This window comes from Papio anubis, chromosome 10 (genome assembly GCF_008728515.1).
Source record: "Papio anubis isolate 15944 chromosome 10, Panubis1.0, whole genome shotgun sequence".
Lineage (NCBI taxonomy): Eukaryota > Metazoa > Chordata > Mammalia > Primates > Cercopithecidae > Papio > Papio anubis.
Window position 1 is genome coordinate 66424206 of NC_044985.1, and position 18968 is coordinate 66443173.

Genomic DNA, 18968 nt, shown 5'->3' on the forward strand with positions numbered 1-18968 from the left:
TACACACGCTTACACAAAATTGTAAATGTTTTAATTTCCTTCAAGTTTCCTACTGCTTCTTCAGTCCTTTAGCCTGATACTGCAATCAGTGTCACTGCAATCAAGTTCTTTCTCCGCCAAATTTCGCCTTTCGGCCTCACTCACCCATCACCCAAATCCTGCAAAGCTCCGTTTTCCCTTTAAAAGAGTCTCAGGGAAGTCAACCCCAAATCCCGCCCTCCGGGTTTCCCCGTCACCCTGGCAACGGAAGCAGGAAGAGGCGGGATTCGCCATCCACCCTCCCCGCCCGAGGCAGGCGCCAGCCGCATTGGTGAGAGGGCGCGGGCGGCTTGACCAGGGCACTTCCCTCAGCTCCGGGTTGGAGCCGGAGCCGGAGCCGGATCCCGCGCACACGGCCACGTCAACCTAAACTTACACCGCCCTCTCCAACCCACCGCCGCCGCCGCGCCGGCTAGGCCCGCAGCGGGTCTCCCAGGCAGCGTCCTCCACGCCTTTCCCACAATGCTCCGCGCCAGGCCCCGCCCCGACTCGCCTTGGACACCGGCGCGTGAGGAGCTGACCGGTGCCGGCCGCGCGCCAGTAGTGGCCGGTGTGGCTGGACCTTCCCCGGCCCGTGCGCCGCGGCTGGGCCGTCGGAGAGTGCGTGTGCTTCTCTCCCGCACGCGGTGCTTGGGCTCGGCCAGGCGGGGTCCGCCGCCAGGGTTTGAGGATGGGGGAGTAGCTGCAGGAAGCGACCCCGCGATGGCAAGGTGGGCATGGGCCCGGGGCCAGGGCTTTGCTGGAGCCGGTGGTGGCCGGGGCCCTCCGGTCAGGGAGGGGCGGAATGGCTGAGCGCCTGAACCCCCCTTCCTCTGCGCTCCTATGACCTGGGTATTGTGGTCTCGCTCCCCACCTTCCTCCTCACTGTTATCCACACCACCCTTCCTCTGCCCAGTGGTTCCCTCTCGCTTACACTTTCTGCCTGAGTTCGACCTGAGACTTCAGACACCAGCGACTCCTGACAGCCCTGTTCCCCCGTGTCTCCATCTTTTCCCGTCTCCCCTGTCCCACTTCGCAGTGATGGCAGCGCTAAAGCTTTAGCCTTGCATTTACCTGGCGCTTCCACCTGCCCAGTAGCTCGGGCCAAGGGCTGTTCGGTCACCCCGACGCTAAGAACAACCCCTGGGCGAGAAACATCTTATCCCAAAGGGTTGATTGAGACTATGACCTCTCTTTTTCTGATGGTTGTTTTCTTGTTTGGATACTTGTTAATCTCTACATCATTATATTTTTCAAAGGTATATTTTTGTGGAATGAAAAGGAAGTATTAGAAATGAACTGAAGATCACTCACAGGTAAAGAGAATTTAAAAATAGACATTTAGGATTAGATGAAAAACAGAAATGAAGTGCAAGGAGAGTTAGATTTTTCAAAGCATTAGGAGATCTTTGGAACTAAAATATAGTGGTTGAAATGTGATATGAAGAAGTAATGATGGTTTTTGCCCTGCAGAGAGTATGTCTAACCTATTCCCTTCTCTTTTTGTTTTTTGTTTTTACTTACACCAAACATGAACTTTGCAACAAAATTACACTGGTAACTTACAATTATTTTTCTACTCTTTTTAGAAAGTGGCCTCTGCTTAAATTCAATATAAGCACTTTCTGAGAAAACTCCGGGAAAAAGATCGACTGCTGTGTAGATTGTCTATTATAACAATGTACTTCACTGCCATTTCTGGTAGGGTTATATGAAAAGTAAAGAACCCTGTATTTCCTTCTAGTCCCTCACAAGGACATTTCCTACAAGTGAATTCTGCTGAAAATGAAAATTAGACAGCTTTAGGGGGTAAAGAAGTAGCTAAGAGGAAGAACTATTAAAGGCAAAGCTAAAACTGAGTAGAAAGAGGAAGGACATGTAGCTTATTGCCACCTTTGTGTTCTGGTGCTCGTCAGAGGTCTTTTCTCCATGTATAAATTGCTGAGTGTGTGTGTTCTAGCTAGTTACTACCACTCATGACCTTTTATCTGCTATCTTCAGTGATTTCACAAATCTAACTACATGAATGTAGAAAGAACGTGGGGCATTCACACTGATTTGCCATTTAATGGAGATTGTATTGCTGACCATGTTCTTTGATAAATAAATTGTGCTGTTATTGTTTAGTTCAAAATGTATTTTAACTGCCTGCTTTTCTTTCTTAGATTAATGTTTTTGGGGACAGATTTGTGATGCTTGATTCACCCTTGAAGTAATGTGGACAGACGTTCTCAAATTTGCATATTACATCAACTGGAACCAGCAGTGAATCCTAATGTTCACTTAAATCAGAACTTGCATAAGAAAGAGAATGGGAGTCTGGTTAAATAAAGATGACTATATCAGAGACTTGAAAAGGATCATTCTCTGTTTTCTGATAGTGTATATGGCCATTTTAGTGGGCACCGATCAGGATTTTTACAGTTTACTTGGAGTATCCAAAACTGCAAGTAGCAGAGAAATAAGACAAGCTTTCAAGAAATTGGCATTGAAGTTACATCCTGATAAAAACCCGGTAGATAAATGTTTGTTTTTAAAAATATTTGATTTTATTTTTGGTACATTTTGATATTTATTTAAATCGCTTTAAATGATCAAATGCTTAAGAATAATCACATGTCAAAATTATAATTCAACTTGTATGCTAGAAACAAAAGCACCGAAATGTTATGGATTATTTTGGATTATTTAGGAATGTCAGTACCAAAAATTCAGTTCCCTCTTAATTTGTGGACGAATTTCCAACAATTCTGTTGAAGACATTAACCCCAAAACAAACGATAATATCCATGAAGTAGTTGAAGTAGTTTTCTTATTAAAGTAGGTTAAGATCAAGTATTTTAGAACAGTTGCAAAAAATATTTTTTTAAAACTCAAGAGGGTATGACTTGCTAAAAATAGAAGTAATAGCTAATAATAGCATGTTTTAACTTTGACTATTTTCTTCCATGCACAAGTCCACAAACCAGTTAGAAAGTTTTATAAATTAATACTTGAGAGCAGCTGAATATAATGCCAGTCATAAATATTTATGTACCAATAACGTAAATCTTTCAAAACTAAATTCATTTTAATTTTTATGGTGTTTTTGTAATTAGTTGGTTATGTCTTAATGAGATTTAGCGTCCATCATGAACAAGGAGAAGATATAGTTATAATTTTCTCTTTTCTAGGTAGAAGTTTTAAAATAGGATTATTTTATTTCATTGCATAAAGCTAAGCAAGAGAAACAATATTTCTTTAAAACTCTTCTTTAGTTGATTATCTTTTCCTGAGATCCACATTTAAGATTTTTTTTTAAATTTCTTTAAAATGTCAAATAATGATTTTAAGTTTCCATATAAGATAGTAGACCTTCTATCATCCAAGTATTATTTAAATGAAAGCATCCTTCAGAGACAAATTTTATGAAACACAGTAACAAGGAAGAAACATTTCCAATCCAATTTTGGATTGTTTTCTTTTTTTTTTTTTTTTTGAGACAGGTTCTCACTCTCTTGGCCAGACTGGAGTACAGTGAGGCCATCTCGGCTTACTGCAACTTCTGCCTCCCAGGTTTAAGCGATTCCCCTGCTTCACCCTCCCAGGTAGCTGGGATTACAGTCGTGCGTCACTACTGCCCAGCTAGTTTTTGTGTTTTTGGTAGAAACGGGGATCTCACCATGTTGGCCAGGCTGGTCTCGATCTCCTGACCTCAAATGATCCACCCTCCTCGGCCTCCCAAAGTACTGGAATCAGTTTTGGGGTGTTTTCTGATATTGGCTTTTATGTAATTATTTGATGGATTGGGGCACATCCTTTTTTAATAAGTTGATTTTGCCTTAAATAGAAAAATAACCTATAAATGTATTGATTTATAATTGTTATAGGAGTAATAAATATGAAATTAAGAGTTTCAACAGGCTTATTAGTTTCACTCAGCTGCATTTTTTAGGAAAAATAACTTACATGGTCTGATAACATCTGTCAGCCTTTTGAAGAGTCAATTATTATTTCATTACTTTTCTTACTTTTTTTTTTATTGAAGATTATAGTTTCTCAAAAAATACTTCATTTCAACCCATGGTAACTCATGTCATGTTGTATTACCCCTCCTCATGTTGGTATGTGGTCTCCCAGAAGTCACTAGATTAATTAAACTTACATATATTTTTTAAAGGAAACTTGGATTGTGTATCTGAAATAATTGTATTATGTCTTTTTTAACAGAATAACCCAAATGCACATGGTGATTTTTTAAAAATAAATAGAGCATATGAAGTACTCAAAGATGAAGATCTACGGAAAAAGTATGACAAATATGGAGAAAAGGGACTTGAGGATAATCAAGGTGGCCAGTATGAAAGCTGGAACTATTATCGTTATGATTTTGGTAAGGTGATACGATATTACTTATGAAATGTTTTTTATCTGAGTAAAAGAAAAGTGAATTCTGTTTCACCACTTAGGTTATATATTTAGTATGTGTCACTTTGATTAGCTCCTTTTAATTTGCTGTGGGAGTGAAATTTAAAAGGAAAGTCAGTGGGTATACAGAGATGATCTGTACAGATACGAAGTTGTATTGGTCAAATCTTGTTAAATACTTTTAAAATAAGGATTGTTATTTAATAAAAAATATGCATTCATGGACTGCATAATGACATTTCACTTAGCAATGGACTGTATGTAGGAAATTGGTCCCATGAAATTATAATACCATATTTTTACTGTACCTTTTCTATGTTTAAATACAAAGATACTTACCATTGTGTTACAGTTGCCTACAGTATTCAGCAGTAACATGCTGTACAGGTTTGTAGCCTAGGTGTGTAGTAAGATATGCTATCTAGGTTTGTGTAAGTACACTGTGTGATGTCTTTGCAACAACAAAATTCCCTAACCACATATTTCTCAGAATATGTCCCCGTTAGTAAGTGATGTATGACTATATATTTGCATTTGGGGTAGTTAAATATTTCTTTCAGTATTTTTTAGTATTAAATAATATTTCTTTCAATATATTTTAGAGCATCATATTTTCCAAGAAAGGCTAAACTTTAAGTTTAATAATGATCTCTTCAATAGAAATGCCATCCTTCTCATATGGAACCCTTATTGATGTTTTAAGGTGCTTTGGCCTTCGGTTGACATTAAGGTCAATACCTTGAAACATTATCAATAAAAGTTGCATATGAGAAGGACGAAAGGTGTTCTTTTTCTTAAACATGAAGGAAAAAATAAGGTGGAAGGAGGAAACAAAGTAAAGGAACCAAGGAAGAAAGAATGTAAACACACAGTATTTTAAATTTATATCTGGAGGATTTGCTTTTAGTAAATATAAATTTTCTTTTCAAAATAGTATTTTCAAGTATATTCTCTACACCTTGATAGTCTATATCAAGAGTTAGCAGACTGCGTTTCATAGGCCAAATCTGGCTTGCCATTTGCTTTTATAAATAAAGTTTTATTGGAATGCAATTACATTCATTTGTTTACATAATATATATGACTTCTTTCACACTTTGAGAGCAGAGTTGAGAAGTTGTGACAGAAGCCATACATCCCACAAAGCCTAAAAAAGTTATATTTACTAAATATTTGTGTCTGCCTCTGCAAATATTCCAAACTTTTTAGCAGAAGATATTCTAACATGATACCATGTATTAAAAACCGTATAATATGAAAATTGAATGAGGTCTGTAGTCTAGTTAACAGTATACCACTCTCAATTTCCTGGTTTTTGATATTATACTGTAGCTAATTAACATGTCACCATTAAAGGAAGGTGAGTAAAAAGTACACAAGAGTCTATATTTTTGCACCTCCCTGAATCTAATTATTTTTAAAACCATAATAATTTATAAAATTTTTTCTATGGAGATGAAATTATGTGAATATTAGGAACTACCACACACACACCTATGAGAGTCTGTATCAAAATTCTAGTATCTTTAGATCACCCTAAATATATTGATAGTATTATTTACTTTTTTTCCACTTAGGTTGTTGCATATTCTCTAAGTTTGAGATTTAATATAGTAGTTTGATTTTTTTTGATGATTAAAATGAGTAATCTATTTTTATGTGGCAATTTATATAGTGAAGTTTTGATTTTATAATTTTTATATACTTTTAAAATTAGGTATTTATGATGATGATCCTGAAATCATAACATTGGAAAGAAGAGAATTTGGTAAGTTTGTGGGCTTAAGGTTTTATGAAACTTAATACAAGTTCGATCTCATCTGAAACTCTTGGGGATATATATGTTTGAAATTTAGAAATCTTTTGGATTTTCGAACAGTAATAATGTAATATACTGTATATTAAATATTTCTAGCAGAATGTGGGGAAGTGTACCATAATAAAAACATTAATATTTCTGTAGCAAAATGTGTAAGTATATACTAAATAAAAGAAATGTAAAAATCAGTTCAGATCAGGTTTGGATGCCAAATGAGCTTGCTACAAACTTACAGCAAAATTTCTTAGAGCTTTTTGATTTTAGAGTTTTTGATAAAGGTATAGTTATTTTGGAAGTAGATTTAATTTGATTGGCAACTTGTGTGAAATGCCCATAAAAATACAGTTCTGCATTTTCCATTGCATTTAAGAAAATTGTATACCAGAATAGATTCTTATACTTTCATCCCTTTGTACAGTAATAATAGGTTTATTTTTTATACTTCAAAACAATAAATTATACTTCAAATTTCAATTTTATATTACTCTGTCACAATTGCATTTAATTTGGAAAACTAAAATACAGACGGGCGCAGTGGCGTACACCTGTAATCCCAGCACTTTGGGAGGCCAAGGCGGGCGGATCACTTGCGATCAGGAGTTAGAAACCAGCCTGCCCAACATGGGGAAAACCCATCTCTACTAAAAATACAAAAATTAGCTGGGTGTGGTGGCACCCACCTATAATCCCAGCTACTAGGGAGGCTGAGGCACAAGAATCGCGTGAATCTGGGAGTCGGAGGTTGCCGTGAGCCATGATGGCACCACAAAAAAAAAGAAAACTAAAGTAGCCTACCAGTCACAAAAAATACATATAAATCTATATAATGTTTTTCATATATTATTATCATTAAAAATTTATTACAGCCACTTGATTATATACAGTTTGTTCCTTCTAAGCAAGGGTGGCTTTTTTTTGTTATTTTTGTTTGTTTTTTTGAGATGGAGTCTTGCTTTGTCGCCCAGACCAGAGCACAGTGGCACAAACTTGGCTCACTGTAACCTCTGCCCCCCGGGTTCAAGCGGTTCTCCTGCCTCAGCCTCCCGAGTAGCTGGGATTACAGGTGCCCGCTACCATGCCCACCTAATTTTTGTATTTTTAGTAGAGACATGGTTTCACCATGTTGGCCAGGCTGGTCTCGAACTCCTGACTTCAGGCAATCCACCCACCTTGGCCTCCCAAAGTGCCAGGATTACAGGCATGAGACACCACGCCTGGCCAAGGGTGGCATTTTAATCTTAATTTCTACATCATGCTGGTAAGCTCCACATACAAAATAGCTGTTCAATGTGTTACTTTGTCAAAAGCCGTCTACACAAACACTTGAACATGTTCTAAGTGAATAGAAAAATATATCTTTCCTATATTCTGCAAATAAAATAAGACAATTTGATTCATTTGGATTGTTAATAGAATTAATGCTCATGTCACAGGCTGGTAGAATCATATCTGTTGTGTGAGTTATATAAACCTATACCTGTTCCTGTGTGGTTTTTACTGTCTCTCATCTCCCAATACATCACATCAGTAAGTGGTTTGTGAACCAGTGAGTTAGAAAACACTGGAATTACAGGTAGAGGAACTGAACAAAACTTGCAAACTTACTAATCCATGAGTCTACCTAGAATGAGACTTCACTGATAGTTGTATATGGGTTCATGCTTTTTCAGATGTGTCACTATGCAGAAAAGCTTAAGAACTGCTAATAGTTCATATAGAACTCTAAATGGTAGTTCAAGATAAATTGCAGCCACAAAACTTCAGAGATAATTCATAAATAATTAACCTTGCTTGATGAGAGGAATGAGCAGGAGCATTGTTGTGATAGAGAAGGACCCTCTAGTGAAGCTTTCCCAGGCATTTTTCTGCTAAGCAGATGGTATCATTTCTGACTCTCTAGAAAGTCAACAAGCAAATGCCTTCTAAGCTCTTCTATTATATTTAGCATAGGTTAAGTAGGTTAAGTCAATTCTGACAGCTACTTTAAACTCTGAAAGAATAAAATAAGAGACCTACATAATATAGTAAGGATTGTAGGGATTAAATTTAATCTAAGGCCTAAGTAAGACATTACCTTGGAAAATCATTTTGTTTGAAAAGATTGAGTTTTTTTTTTAACAATTCAAAACATTAATAAATATTTGCTAAAATTATAGATTTGAACAACATGTAGTATCTAGCCAATGGTACATTTTATATTTTATCTGTAAAATGACCTGATGCAAGTTACAAATTTTACTCACTTAAAAAATTTAACATGGTAAAAATGAGCTTTCACATTCAAGATAAAAAGGCAAGGATAATTTGCTTTGGGTTAAAGGATTTCCATATAATTCCATGTTAAAATTAGTTATTAGTTATTTTAAAATAAAAATTTCAGAAATGACTGTAACACATTAAATCATACATGGTATTCTAAATATGTGCAATTAATTCAGACTAATTAGAAACAGGTGCAGGACTCAGTGTTCACCTACATTTCAAGTATAACATAGACCTGTGGGAAAACACTTCATCTGTACGTTACAGGCGAAGTAATTACACTTTACTTTCCTAACAGAAGCTATTAACTATAGTTTTATGTATTTTAACAGACAATACCTCTAGTTGTATAGTTTAGAAGTGGAACGTTGCATTTTGAAATGTAGTAATTCTGTTCTGGGTCACTGTTATGCACAACATCCCGTTGAGCTGTGATGATACAGTATGAAAAATATTTTAACTTTATTCTTATTACTCAGCAATCAGTGGGACCTCAGCAAATATGAGAAGTGCTCCATGAAGACAAAATACAAGTGTACCTCATTTTATTAGACTTTGCTTTATTGCACTTCATAGATAATGCCTTTTTCTTTCTTTTTTTTTTTTACAAATTGAAGGTTTTTAGCAAAACCCTATATCAAGCAAGTCTGTCAGCTCAACATGTTTCCAATAGCATGTGCTCACTTCATGTCTCTGTGTTACATTTTGGTATCCAAACTTTTTCACTATTATTCTGTCTGTTACGATGATCTGCAGTCAGTGATCTTTGATGTTACTATTGTAATCGTTTTGGAGTGTGCCCATAGGATGGCAGACTTAATGTTTGTGTCTATTCTGACTGCTCCCTCTTCCCTCTCCCTTTTCTCTCCCTATTCTTGGGCCTCCCTACTCCCTGAGATAAAACATTACTGAAATTAAGCCAATTAATAACTACAGTGACCTCTAAATGTTCAAGTGGAAGAGATGCATGTCTCTGATTTTAAATCGGAAGCTAGAAATGATTAATCTTAGTGAGGGAGGCATATCAAAACCCAAGATAGGCTAAAAGGCCTCTTTTGCTAGTTAAATTTATAAATGCAACGTAGAAAGTAAACGTGCTACTCCAGTGAACACACTAATGATAAGAACACAAAACAGCCATATTGCTAACATGGAGAATGTCTTAGTGGTCTGGGTAGATGAGATCATCCACAACATCCCCTTAGCAAAAGCCTAACCAAAGAAAGGCCTAATTCTTTCCAATTTTATAGAGGCTGAGAGAGATGAGGAAGCTGCAGAAAAAAGTTTGAAGCTAGAAGAGATTGGTTCATGAGGTTTAAAGAAACTAGCCATCTCCATAACATCAAAATACAAGATGAAGCAGCAAGTGCTGACATAGAAGCTGCAGCAAGTTTTCCAGAAGATCTACCTAAGATCATTGATGAAGATGGCTATACTAAACAACAAATTCTCAAGTGTAAATGAGACAGCCTTCCATTGGAAGAAGATGCTATCTGGGACTTTCATAGCTAGAGAGAAGTCAATGCCAAGCTTCAAAGGATGGGCTGACTCTTGTTAGGGGCCAGTGCAGTTGGTAACCTTAAGTTGAAACCAGTGCTCATTTTACGAAAAACCATTAAGAATTAGGCTAAATCAGCTCTGCTCTGTAAATGTAACAACAAAGCCTGGATGACAGCACATTATTTTATGAATATTTTAAGCTTTCTGTTGAGACATACTACACAGAAAAAAAGATTTCTTTGAAAATATTAGTGCTCATTGACAGTGCGCCTGTCAAGAGCTCTGATGGAAATGTACAAAGAGCATAATGTTTTCTTCCATGCCTGTTAACACAGTATCCATTCTGCAGCCCGTAGATCAAGGAGTAATTTCCACTTTCAAGTCATACTCTTTAAGAAATACATTTCACAAGACTCTACCTGCCATAGATAGTGATTCCTCTGATGGATCCAGGCAAAGTAAATTGGAAACCTTCTAGAAAGGAGTTGTCATTCTAGTGTCATTAAGAACATCTGTGATTCATGGAAGGAGGTCAAAATATCAGTGTTACAGGCGTTGGGAGGAAAGTCATTCCAGCCTTCATGGATGACTTTGAGGGGTTCAAGGCTTCAGTGGAGGAAGTAACTGCAGATGTGATAGAAATAGCAAGAGAACTGGAGCCTGATTATGTGACTGAATTACTGCAATCTCATTATGAAACGTGGGGCGGTGAGGAGTTGCCTCTTACGGATGAGCAGAGAAAGTGGTTTCCTGAGATGTAACTTACTCCTGGTGAAGGTCCTGTAAACAATGTTGATAAGACAACAAAGGATTTAGAATATTACATAAACTTGGTTGATAAAGCAGCAACAGGGTGTTTGAGGCCAATTTTGACTCCAATTTTGAAAGAAGTTCTGTGGGTCAAATGCTATCAAACAGCATTGCATGCTTCAGAGAAAATCTTTCAGGAAAGGAAACGTCAGTCAATGTGGCAAACTTCTTTGTCATCTCATTTTAAGAAATTGCCACAGCCACCCCAACCTTCACCACCACCATGATCAGTCAGCACCTATCAACATCATGACATGCATGACTTGCTGAAAGGCTCAAATGACTGTTAATGTTACCATTTTTTACCAATAAAGTTATTTTTTGTTCCTTGGTTTGAGTTTTTTTTTTTTTTTTTAAGAGATAGGGTCTCACTTTGTCATCCCAGCTGGAGAGTTCAGCAGCAGGGTAATAGCTCACCAGAGCCTTGAACCCAAGCCTGGGCTGAAGCGATCCTGCCACCTCAGTCTCCCGACTAGCTGAGACTGCAGGCACGTGCCACCATGCCCAGCTGTTTTTGTAGAGACAGGGTCGTGCTGTGTTGCCCAGGCTAGTCTCAAAACTCCTGGGCTCAAATGATCCTTCTGCCTCAGCCTCCCAAAATGCTAGGATGACAAGCATGAGCCACTGTGCCCAGCCTATTTTTTAATTAAGGTATGTACATTTTGTCGTTGTTGTTGTTGTTAAACATAATGCTCTTACAAAATAGATTATAGTATAGTGTAAATATAATTTTTTTATGCACTGGAAAACCAGAAAATATGTGTGACTCCTTTATAGCGATACCAGCTATGTTGTGATTTGGAAACAAACCTGCAATATCTGAGGTATGCCTGTTAGCAGGGTAGGAGACATTTTCACTACTAGCAAGGTTTTATGTCAAATACCATTCAAATTTGTTTTACAGCATATTTTTATTTAAGACTTATGAACAGTAATACCTTGTGTAATTATTGCTTTCTATTTTTATATAAAAATACCTCATTACTTGTTTATAGCTGATAAGATAATCCCTTCTTTCATTAAAGTTTGCATTAATTCTGTTACTATTTTTACTTAAATTTGTGCTGGCTTGTGGTCTAAACCAATATGGCAATTTTTTCCACCACCTCTATAGAACGGTCATTTGCCAGACTTTGAAAACACTGCCAAAGAACAGCCGATAGTTCTGAATTATACACCTTGCCTGTAATGTACAGATTAACTGTTTTCCCACAGGTCTGTCTCATACTTGAAATGTAGGTGAACCCTGAGTCCTGCACCTATTTCTAATTAGCCTGAATTAGTTGCACATATTTAGAATACCATGTGTGATTTAATGTGTTACAGTCATTTCTGAAATTTTTATTTTAAAATAACAAATTTTAACATGAAATTATATGGCAATCCTTTAACCCAAAGCAAATTATCCTTGCCTTTTTGTCTTGAATGTGAAAGTACATTTTACAATGTTAAATTTTTTAAATGAGTAAAATTTGTAACTTGCATCAGGTCATTTTACAGATAATAATGTAAAATATACTATTAGCTAGATATACGTCGTTCAAATCTGTAATTTTAGCAAATATGTATTAATGTTTTGAATTGTTTAAAAAAAAAAAAAAAACCCTCAACCTTTTCAAACAAAATGATTTTCCAAGGTAATGTCTTTTTTTTTTTTTTTTTTTTTTTTTTTTTTTTTTTTTTTTTTGAGACGTAGTCTTGCTCTGTTGCCCAGGCTGGAGTGCAGTGGCTGCGATCTCGGCTCACTGCAAGCTCCGCCTCCTGGGCCCAGGCCATTCTCCTGCCTCAGCCTCCCAAGTAGCTGGGACCACAGGCGCCCGCCACCACGCCCAGCTAATTTTTGTGTATTTTTAGTAGAGGCAGGGTTTCACTGTATTGTGGGATGGTGCAGATCTCTGACCGTGTGATCCGCCTGCCTCAGCCTCCCAAAGTGCTAGGATTACAGGAGTGAGCCACTGCGCCCGGCCTCGGTAATGTCTTATTTAGGGCTTAGATTAAATTTAATCCCCACCACAATCCTTACTATATTATGTAAGTCTCTTATTCTTTCAGAGTTTAAAGTAGCTGTCAGAATTGACTAAACCTACTTAACCTATGCTGCATATAATAGAAGAGCTTAAATCTCAGTCACTCTATTTGTCTTCTTTATTTCTCTAGTGCACACATACTCTTCTGTGAGGTTTGGCTGCTGTTTCTTGTGCTGTCACTTTTTAGAACTTTATGGCCATATTTATCTTGCAGTTTGAGGCTGCTGCTTTTTCAAGTATGGGCATAGGAGAGTTTTCTTAAAAAGTTACCATTGGTTTGAGATTTGAAAATGTTTCTCGTGGAAAAAAATTTTTTTAATTTTTTAAGAATGTCATTTATGTAGAAGATATAGAAAAAAATTGCACAGAAAATGAGAAAGACAGTATGAAAATTTTATGACTTTTTTTAAAAATTCTGATCTCCACAAAAAGTTAACTGAAACATGCATGAACCTTTAATAAATAATTCTAAATTGTTTCCATTTTATTTATTTTTAGATGCTGCTGTTAATTCTGGAGAACTGTGGTTTGTAAACTTTTACTCCCCAGGCTGTTCACACTGCCATGATTTAGCTCCCACAGTACGTATTTTTCACATCCCCATTACTAGTTTTATTTCTAATCTGCAATTTATGTGTTAGAATTTTTTTTCTATGAATAGTAGTTATCAAAAATAATTATCAAATACTTTCAAACGTCTGGTTTAAAAATGTATAGCTTAGAGTGTGTTCAAGGGAAGAAAAGTGGTCTCATCAGAAAAATATGTTTTCTTTTTCTCTCATAGTGGAGAGACTTTGCTAAAGAAGTGGATGGGTTACTTCGAATTGGAGCTGTTAACTGTGGTGATGATAGAATGCTTTGCCGAATGAAAGGAGTCAACAGCTATCCCAGTCTCCTCATTTTTCGGTCTGGAATGGTAAGGGATAAAGTTAGCCTTTTTTAAATTTGTGAAACATTATGACAAGTTAAATACTAGAGAAAATACAGTATGTGGAATTTGCAGAACATTTTAAGTCTTGTTTTAGGTGCCATCTCACTGGTCTTCTGTGATGATAAACATTTTGGATTATGGTTTTGTTTTTTTTTTTTTGAGACATTCTCGCTCTGTCACCCAGGCTGGAGTGCACTGGTCGATCTCGGCTCACTGCAAGCTCCACTTCCCATGTTCACGCCATTCTTCTGCCTCAGCCTCCCAAGTAGCTGGGACTACAGGCGCCCGCCACCTCGCCCGGCTAATTTTTTGTATTTTTAGTAGAGATGGGGTTTCACTGTGTTAGCCAGGACGGTCTCTATCTCCTGACTTCATGATCCGCCCGCCTCGGCCTTCCAAAGTGCTGGGATTACAGGCATGAGCCACTGCGCCTGGCCTGAATATTTTTAAACACCATTTCTTTGTGTTTTTGTTTTTGTTTTGAGACGGAGTCTCACTCTGTTGCCCAGGCTGGAGTGCAAGGGTGTGATCTCGGCTCACTGCAGCCTCTGCCTCCTGGGTTCAGGCAATTCTGCCTCAGCCTCCCGAGTAGCTGGGACTACAGGCACCCGCTCCTATGCCTGGCTAATTTTTGTATTTTTAGTAGAGACGTTGGCCAGGCTGGTCTTGAACTCCTGACCTCAGGTGATCTGCCCACCTCAGCCTCCCAGAGTGCTGGGTTTAAAGGCGTGAGCCACGGTGCCCAGCCAAACACCATTGACTTTGCTATATTTTAAAATTAAATGTTTGCCAATTTCAGTTTCTGTCTTAAGGAACATAATTTATACAATATATTGTATTTGCTAGTTTACAAAGTATTTTACAAGTATTGTTTCATTGAATGTAAAGCTCTGATATCTTTTTCCTTAGTTTCCAGTGATGAAACTGAAACCATTATAGATGGTATTATTAAAATATCTTCCATAGAATCTGTACTGTCAAGATCATCAGGATATCATTTGGAAATACATTCTGCTATTGAGAAATAGAACTTTGCTGCATTATTCAAGAAAATATAAAAATCAAACTCTATGGTATTATTTTTACTGAGTTTTTAAAAGAAAAAGTAAAAGATGTTTCTCTTCTTCCAAAAACCAATAGGCCCCAGTGAAATATCATGGAGACAGATCAAAGGAGAGTTTAGTGAGTTTTGCAATGCAGCATGTTAGAAGTACAGTGACAGAACTTTGGACAGGTAATTTTATTTTCTTAATTTGCTTGATTTTCAGGGTATTTTGAAATTAGTATTTTGTTTTTAATGGCAATATTAACATTTTGGTCATAGTATTGAAATTTTAAAGTGTCTTTTCCATGTTTCTTAGAAGTGAATTGTGTCATTCACTCTGAACTCCGCTGAATTTAACAAACTAGTTAGATTTGTACAGAAACTGAAACTGTTGAGATATGGGAAATGGATATGAGAGAGGGCTAGGGTAAAAAGACTTCTCTCAAAGTGCAACTAAATATTTTGTGATACAAGTGTTTCATTGGCTTTTTAAGTATGCTTTTCAGTCAGTAAATTCAAACCTATTCTGTTTAAAGTTTAAAAATGCTTCTAATCTTAGGCTTTTAACTCATTAACTGCCTTTAGGCAGATTAAGCTATCCAGGAAATAATAGTATTCGTGGCTCAAGATGTTCATTTTATTCGTTGAGTAAAGTTACATGTCAGAAACTATTAAATAGTAGGGCTGCAGTAGTAAAATACATAATCCTTGCCATCAGTGACTTCATTAGTGAGGAAAACATTAGTAAACAATTAAAATGCAATATAGTAACTATTGTTATAGAGCTTAAGGAAGCATAACATATGTAAAACAACCCAGTTGGGGAAAAGAGAGTTAGAAAATACTTCTTGAAAGAAGTCATTTCTAATCTGTCATGAAAATGAATAGGAAACCTTAGGAGATCACTGTGTATTTGGGGAACTGGCAATACTTCATGAATCTGACAAAAAGATGAATAATAGGATCAAGTGCTATGGAGAAATACAATATAGCTGGCTGAATAGGTAGACAATGCTCAAGTCACAGGGGCCTAACTTGCCAATTTGAGTTTTTTTCTTAATGAAATAATGAATTTAGGTTTTATATGATGAAAAATTGGAGAGCCATTGAAGGAATTTGTCATACTCAAGAGTATCTTTGGAAAGATAACTGGTAAAACTCAGAGTGGATTAAAAGAGAGTGGGATTAGAGAGGAAAAATTACTTAGAAGACTGTTTCCATTAGTAAAGGAGTAATAGGTGATCAGAATTTGCTTTTTTTTTTTTTTTTAAGGAAATTTTGTTAACTCCATACAAACTGCTTTTGCTGCTGGTATTGGCTGGCTGATCACTTTTTGTTCAAAAGGAGGAGGTAATATTTTTTAATTTTGCTGGAATGAAGAGAACATGACATTTAAATTTTCAGTGACAGTTTTAAGTATGCTACTATAATTAATTATTAAGTAGTTGAAACTACAGTGTATGCCCAAGATTGCAATTGTTTTTCTTAATGAATATTTGCCTTTTTCATTATTTTACACATGAGGTTATTATTCATTTTTTAATGTATTTTTTAATGTAATTTTACATTCAATTTTTTAATGTAATTCATTTTTGAATGTTCTTATGTTCAGTGGACCAGTTTTTCAGCTTAAATAGACTCATGATAAATTGTACCTTCAGGTAGCCACAGATGTTATTTAACAATTTGCAAAAATAACAAGTTGTTTACAGCTCTAACCCATCCCAAAATAATAATTTTTTGGAAATACGGACTTTGCTTCATGCTTATATATATATCTCTTAAACATACATAGATTTGCCTCATACAATTATATATTTGAAGATGACAGCTTCTTCTAGGAACCTTTCCTTGAATAAATTATGTTGAAAATTCAGTACTCTGCATAGCAAGCCACAAACTGTAACTGTTCAGTGTGGTTGGTTAAAAATTGGTCCAAGATAACAAAATATTGTAACTCAATGTATTTGCATGTATTTAATCCCAACATGAGTCTTTTCCCCACATTTCATCTCTCAGCCTTCATGCTACTATATCGAAAAGATACTGCCTTTTAACTAAAATCAACCCATTACCCCATCCTGTAAGTCCTATGCTAGGAAGACACTGCCTTGCAGCAGAACATCAGCCTTAAACTTAACTAATCACCAAGGGATTTTGTCTCATTTTGGCCTATTGCCCAAATTTCTGTTCATCAAGAACAAAACTTCTTACACTCCCTGAGATTCTTTTACTTCTCACCTCAGGTAAATTGCTTTTCCCTGTCTTTGTAGGCTCTGTGATGCTATAGCTCTCTTTCTTCTAAATCTTCTCTCATTGTATTCTAGTGTTCATGTTTACAGAACTTTCATAAAAATAGTGAAGGCACTATTTAAAGATTTTATTGTATTTTGAGGATCCTTTACATACTTTTATCAAATATCTGTTACATTTTATTTTCCCCCAATTATGAGATCTCTTGGGTAAAAGGGATTGTTGATAGGAGGAGAGATTGAGAGTATTATCCTAAAGAGAGAAAATTACTCTTTTCCTCTGTAGCTAGAAATCCTAGAAATTAAAGGGAGAGAATGAAAGAATGTGAGAGAGAGAGTGAGGGAGCGAGGGAGAGAGAGAGAGAGAGAGAATGTGTGTGTGTGTGTGTGTGTGTGTGTGTAAGTAAGTAGAAGGATTTCCATGGAGTCCAGCTCAATTAATTGCCTTCGAATGAACATGGTAATTTGGGGGAAAGGCAAATACAAGTATTTTCATTAGGCTTCATAAAGGTAAAACTGCCTCATAAGGTTTTTTTGTCCCCAGATTGTTTGACTTCACAGACACGACTCAGGCTTAGTGGCATGTTGGTAAGCATCAATCATTTTGTAAAATTATATCACCATGTAAAGAAACACATTTAGAAATTGATTTGAAACGTTTTCTTCCCTTGTTTCTTGAACATTTAACTCACCTATTTGTAATCTTATTTTCTGATGACTGTATTCATAGCTATGTGTTTTTTTCTGAATAATTAGCTACGTTCAATAAATTTTGATGTATTAATTCTAAGTGTCATTTACTTTTTAATTATTCTGCAATTTATAAATTCCTCTTCAACTAAAGTTACATGTTAGTGTTTTTGTCATTTCCAAACTTTATTTTTTGTTTTCTTTTTTAGTCATTTTAAAATTTATTTCACTCTCATGTTAATGGCTTGGAAGTAGTCTGAGTGATGTTAATTTTTTAACACCTTTGAAATACCCTTTGTGGCTTTGTGGCTTGACACTTTGTCAGTTGTGAAAATTGTGGAAATTCTTTGTGAGCTTGAATATAATAATATCTTCTAAGTTAGGTATAATACTGTATTTATTAGATCAGATTTATTAATCATGTTATTTATTTTTGGACTGCATGATCTGTAATTTCTAAAAGGGATGTATTAAAATCTCTACTTTCAATCATTGATTTCTCTCTTACATTTCTGTCAGTTCTTCCTTTACATATTTTGACATATTGTTCGCAGCAGTATGAACATTATATCCTTTGGCAGCTATTTATTTCTCTTTGTGCATTATGGATTTTTTTACACAAATTCTGTTTTATTTGATAATAAAATCACTAACTTAGTATGCTTTTGTTTCATTCCCTTTCCTTATTTCACCCTATGCCTAGGCCTTTAGTTTTTCAACACTACACATTAGAATCACCTGAGGAGATTTTAAAAATAATAAAAAAACAAAACCAGGTCCCTCAGATCAATTAAATCAAAATATTTGAGGGTGAGGACTGAGCATTAGTATCTTTGTTTTTTTTAATATTTGGTGATCGGAGTGATCGGCCTATATTTTTCCTTTTCAGTAAAGTCTGTGCGCTTTTAGCATCAAAGTTAGGCTGGCCTTTAAATGTGTTGGAAAGTATTCTCTTTTTTTCTCTTCTTTGGAAACAGTTTCTGTACAACTGGTGTTCTTTCTTTCTCAAAAAGAATTTTTTTTTGGTAGAATTTATCAGGAAACCATCTGGGCCTGGAGTTGTCTTTGAATCTGTTTTTATAGACTTTTCTCCGATCTCTCTTGATTGATTGATTGATTGATTGATTGATTTTCTACTTCCTCTATTTGGTAAATTCTGTTTTTCTAAGACTTCATTCTTTCTACCAAATGTCTAAATGTATTGCTA

At 36.1% G+C, this 18968-nt stretch overlaps 1 protein-coding gene across 4 annotated transcripts in view; it reads left to right on the forward strand.

Annotated features, from left to right (window-relative positions):
• Window positions 1-497: 497 nt before the first annotated feature.
• Window positions 498-18968, forward strand: part of DNAJC10 (DnaJ heat shock protein family (Hsp40) member C10) — a 59203-nt gene continuing 40732 nt past the window's right edge. For 2 of the 4 annotated variants that reach the window (XM_003907689.3, XM_009182565.2), the window contains exons 1-10: window positions 498-749; window positions 1278-1334; window positions 2184-2533; window positions 4228-4390; window positions 6143-6193; window positions 13342-13424; window positions 13628-13759; window positions 14915-15008; window positions 16092-16169; window positions 17616-17659. In XM_003907689.3, the coding sequence (XP_003907738.2) occupies window positions 2330-2533; window positions 4228-4390; window positions 6143-6193; window positions 13342-13424; window positions 13628-13759; window positions 14915-15008; window positions 16092-16169; window positions 17616-17659 (849 nt within the window). In that variant the 5' untranslated portion in view covers window positions 498-749; window positions 1278-1334; window positions 2184-2329. Of the gene's footprint in view, window positions 750-1277; window positions 1335-1607; window positions 1720-2183; window positions 2534-4227; window positions 4391-6142; window positions 6194-13341; window positions 13425-13627; window positions 13760-14914; window positions 15009-16091; window positions 16170-17615; window positions 17660-18968 lie in introns of those variants that run through there. The other 2 variants (XM_009182567.2, XM_009182566.3) reach the window with 2 other exon arrangements.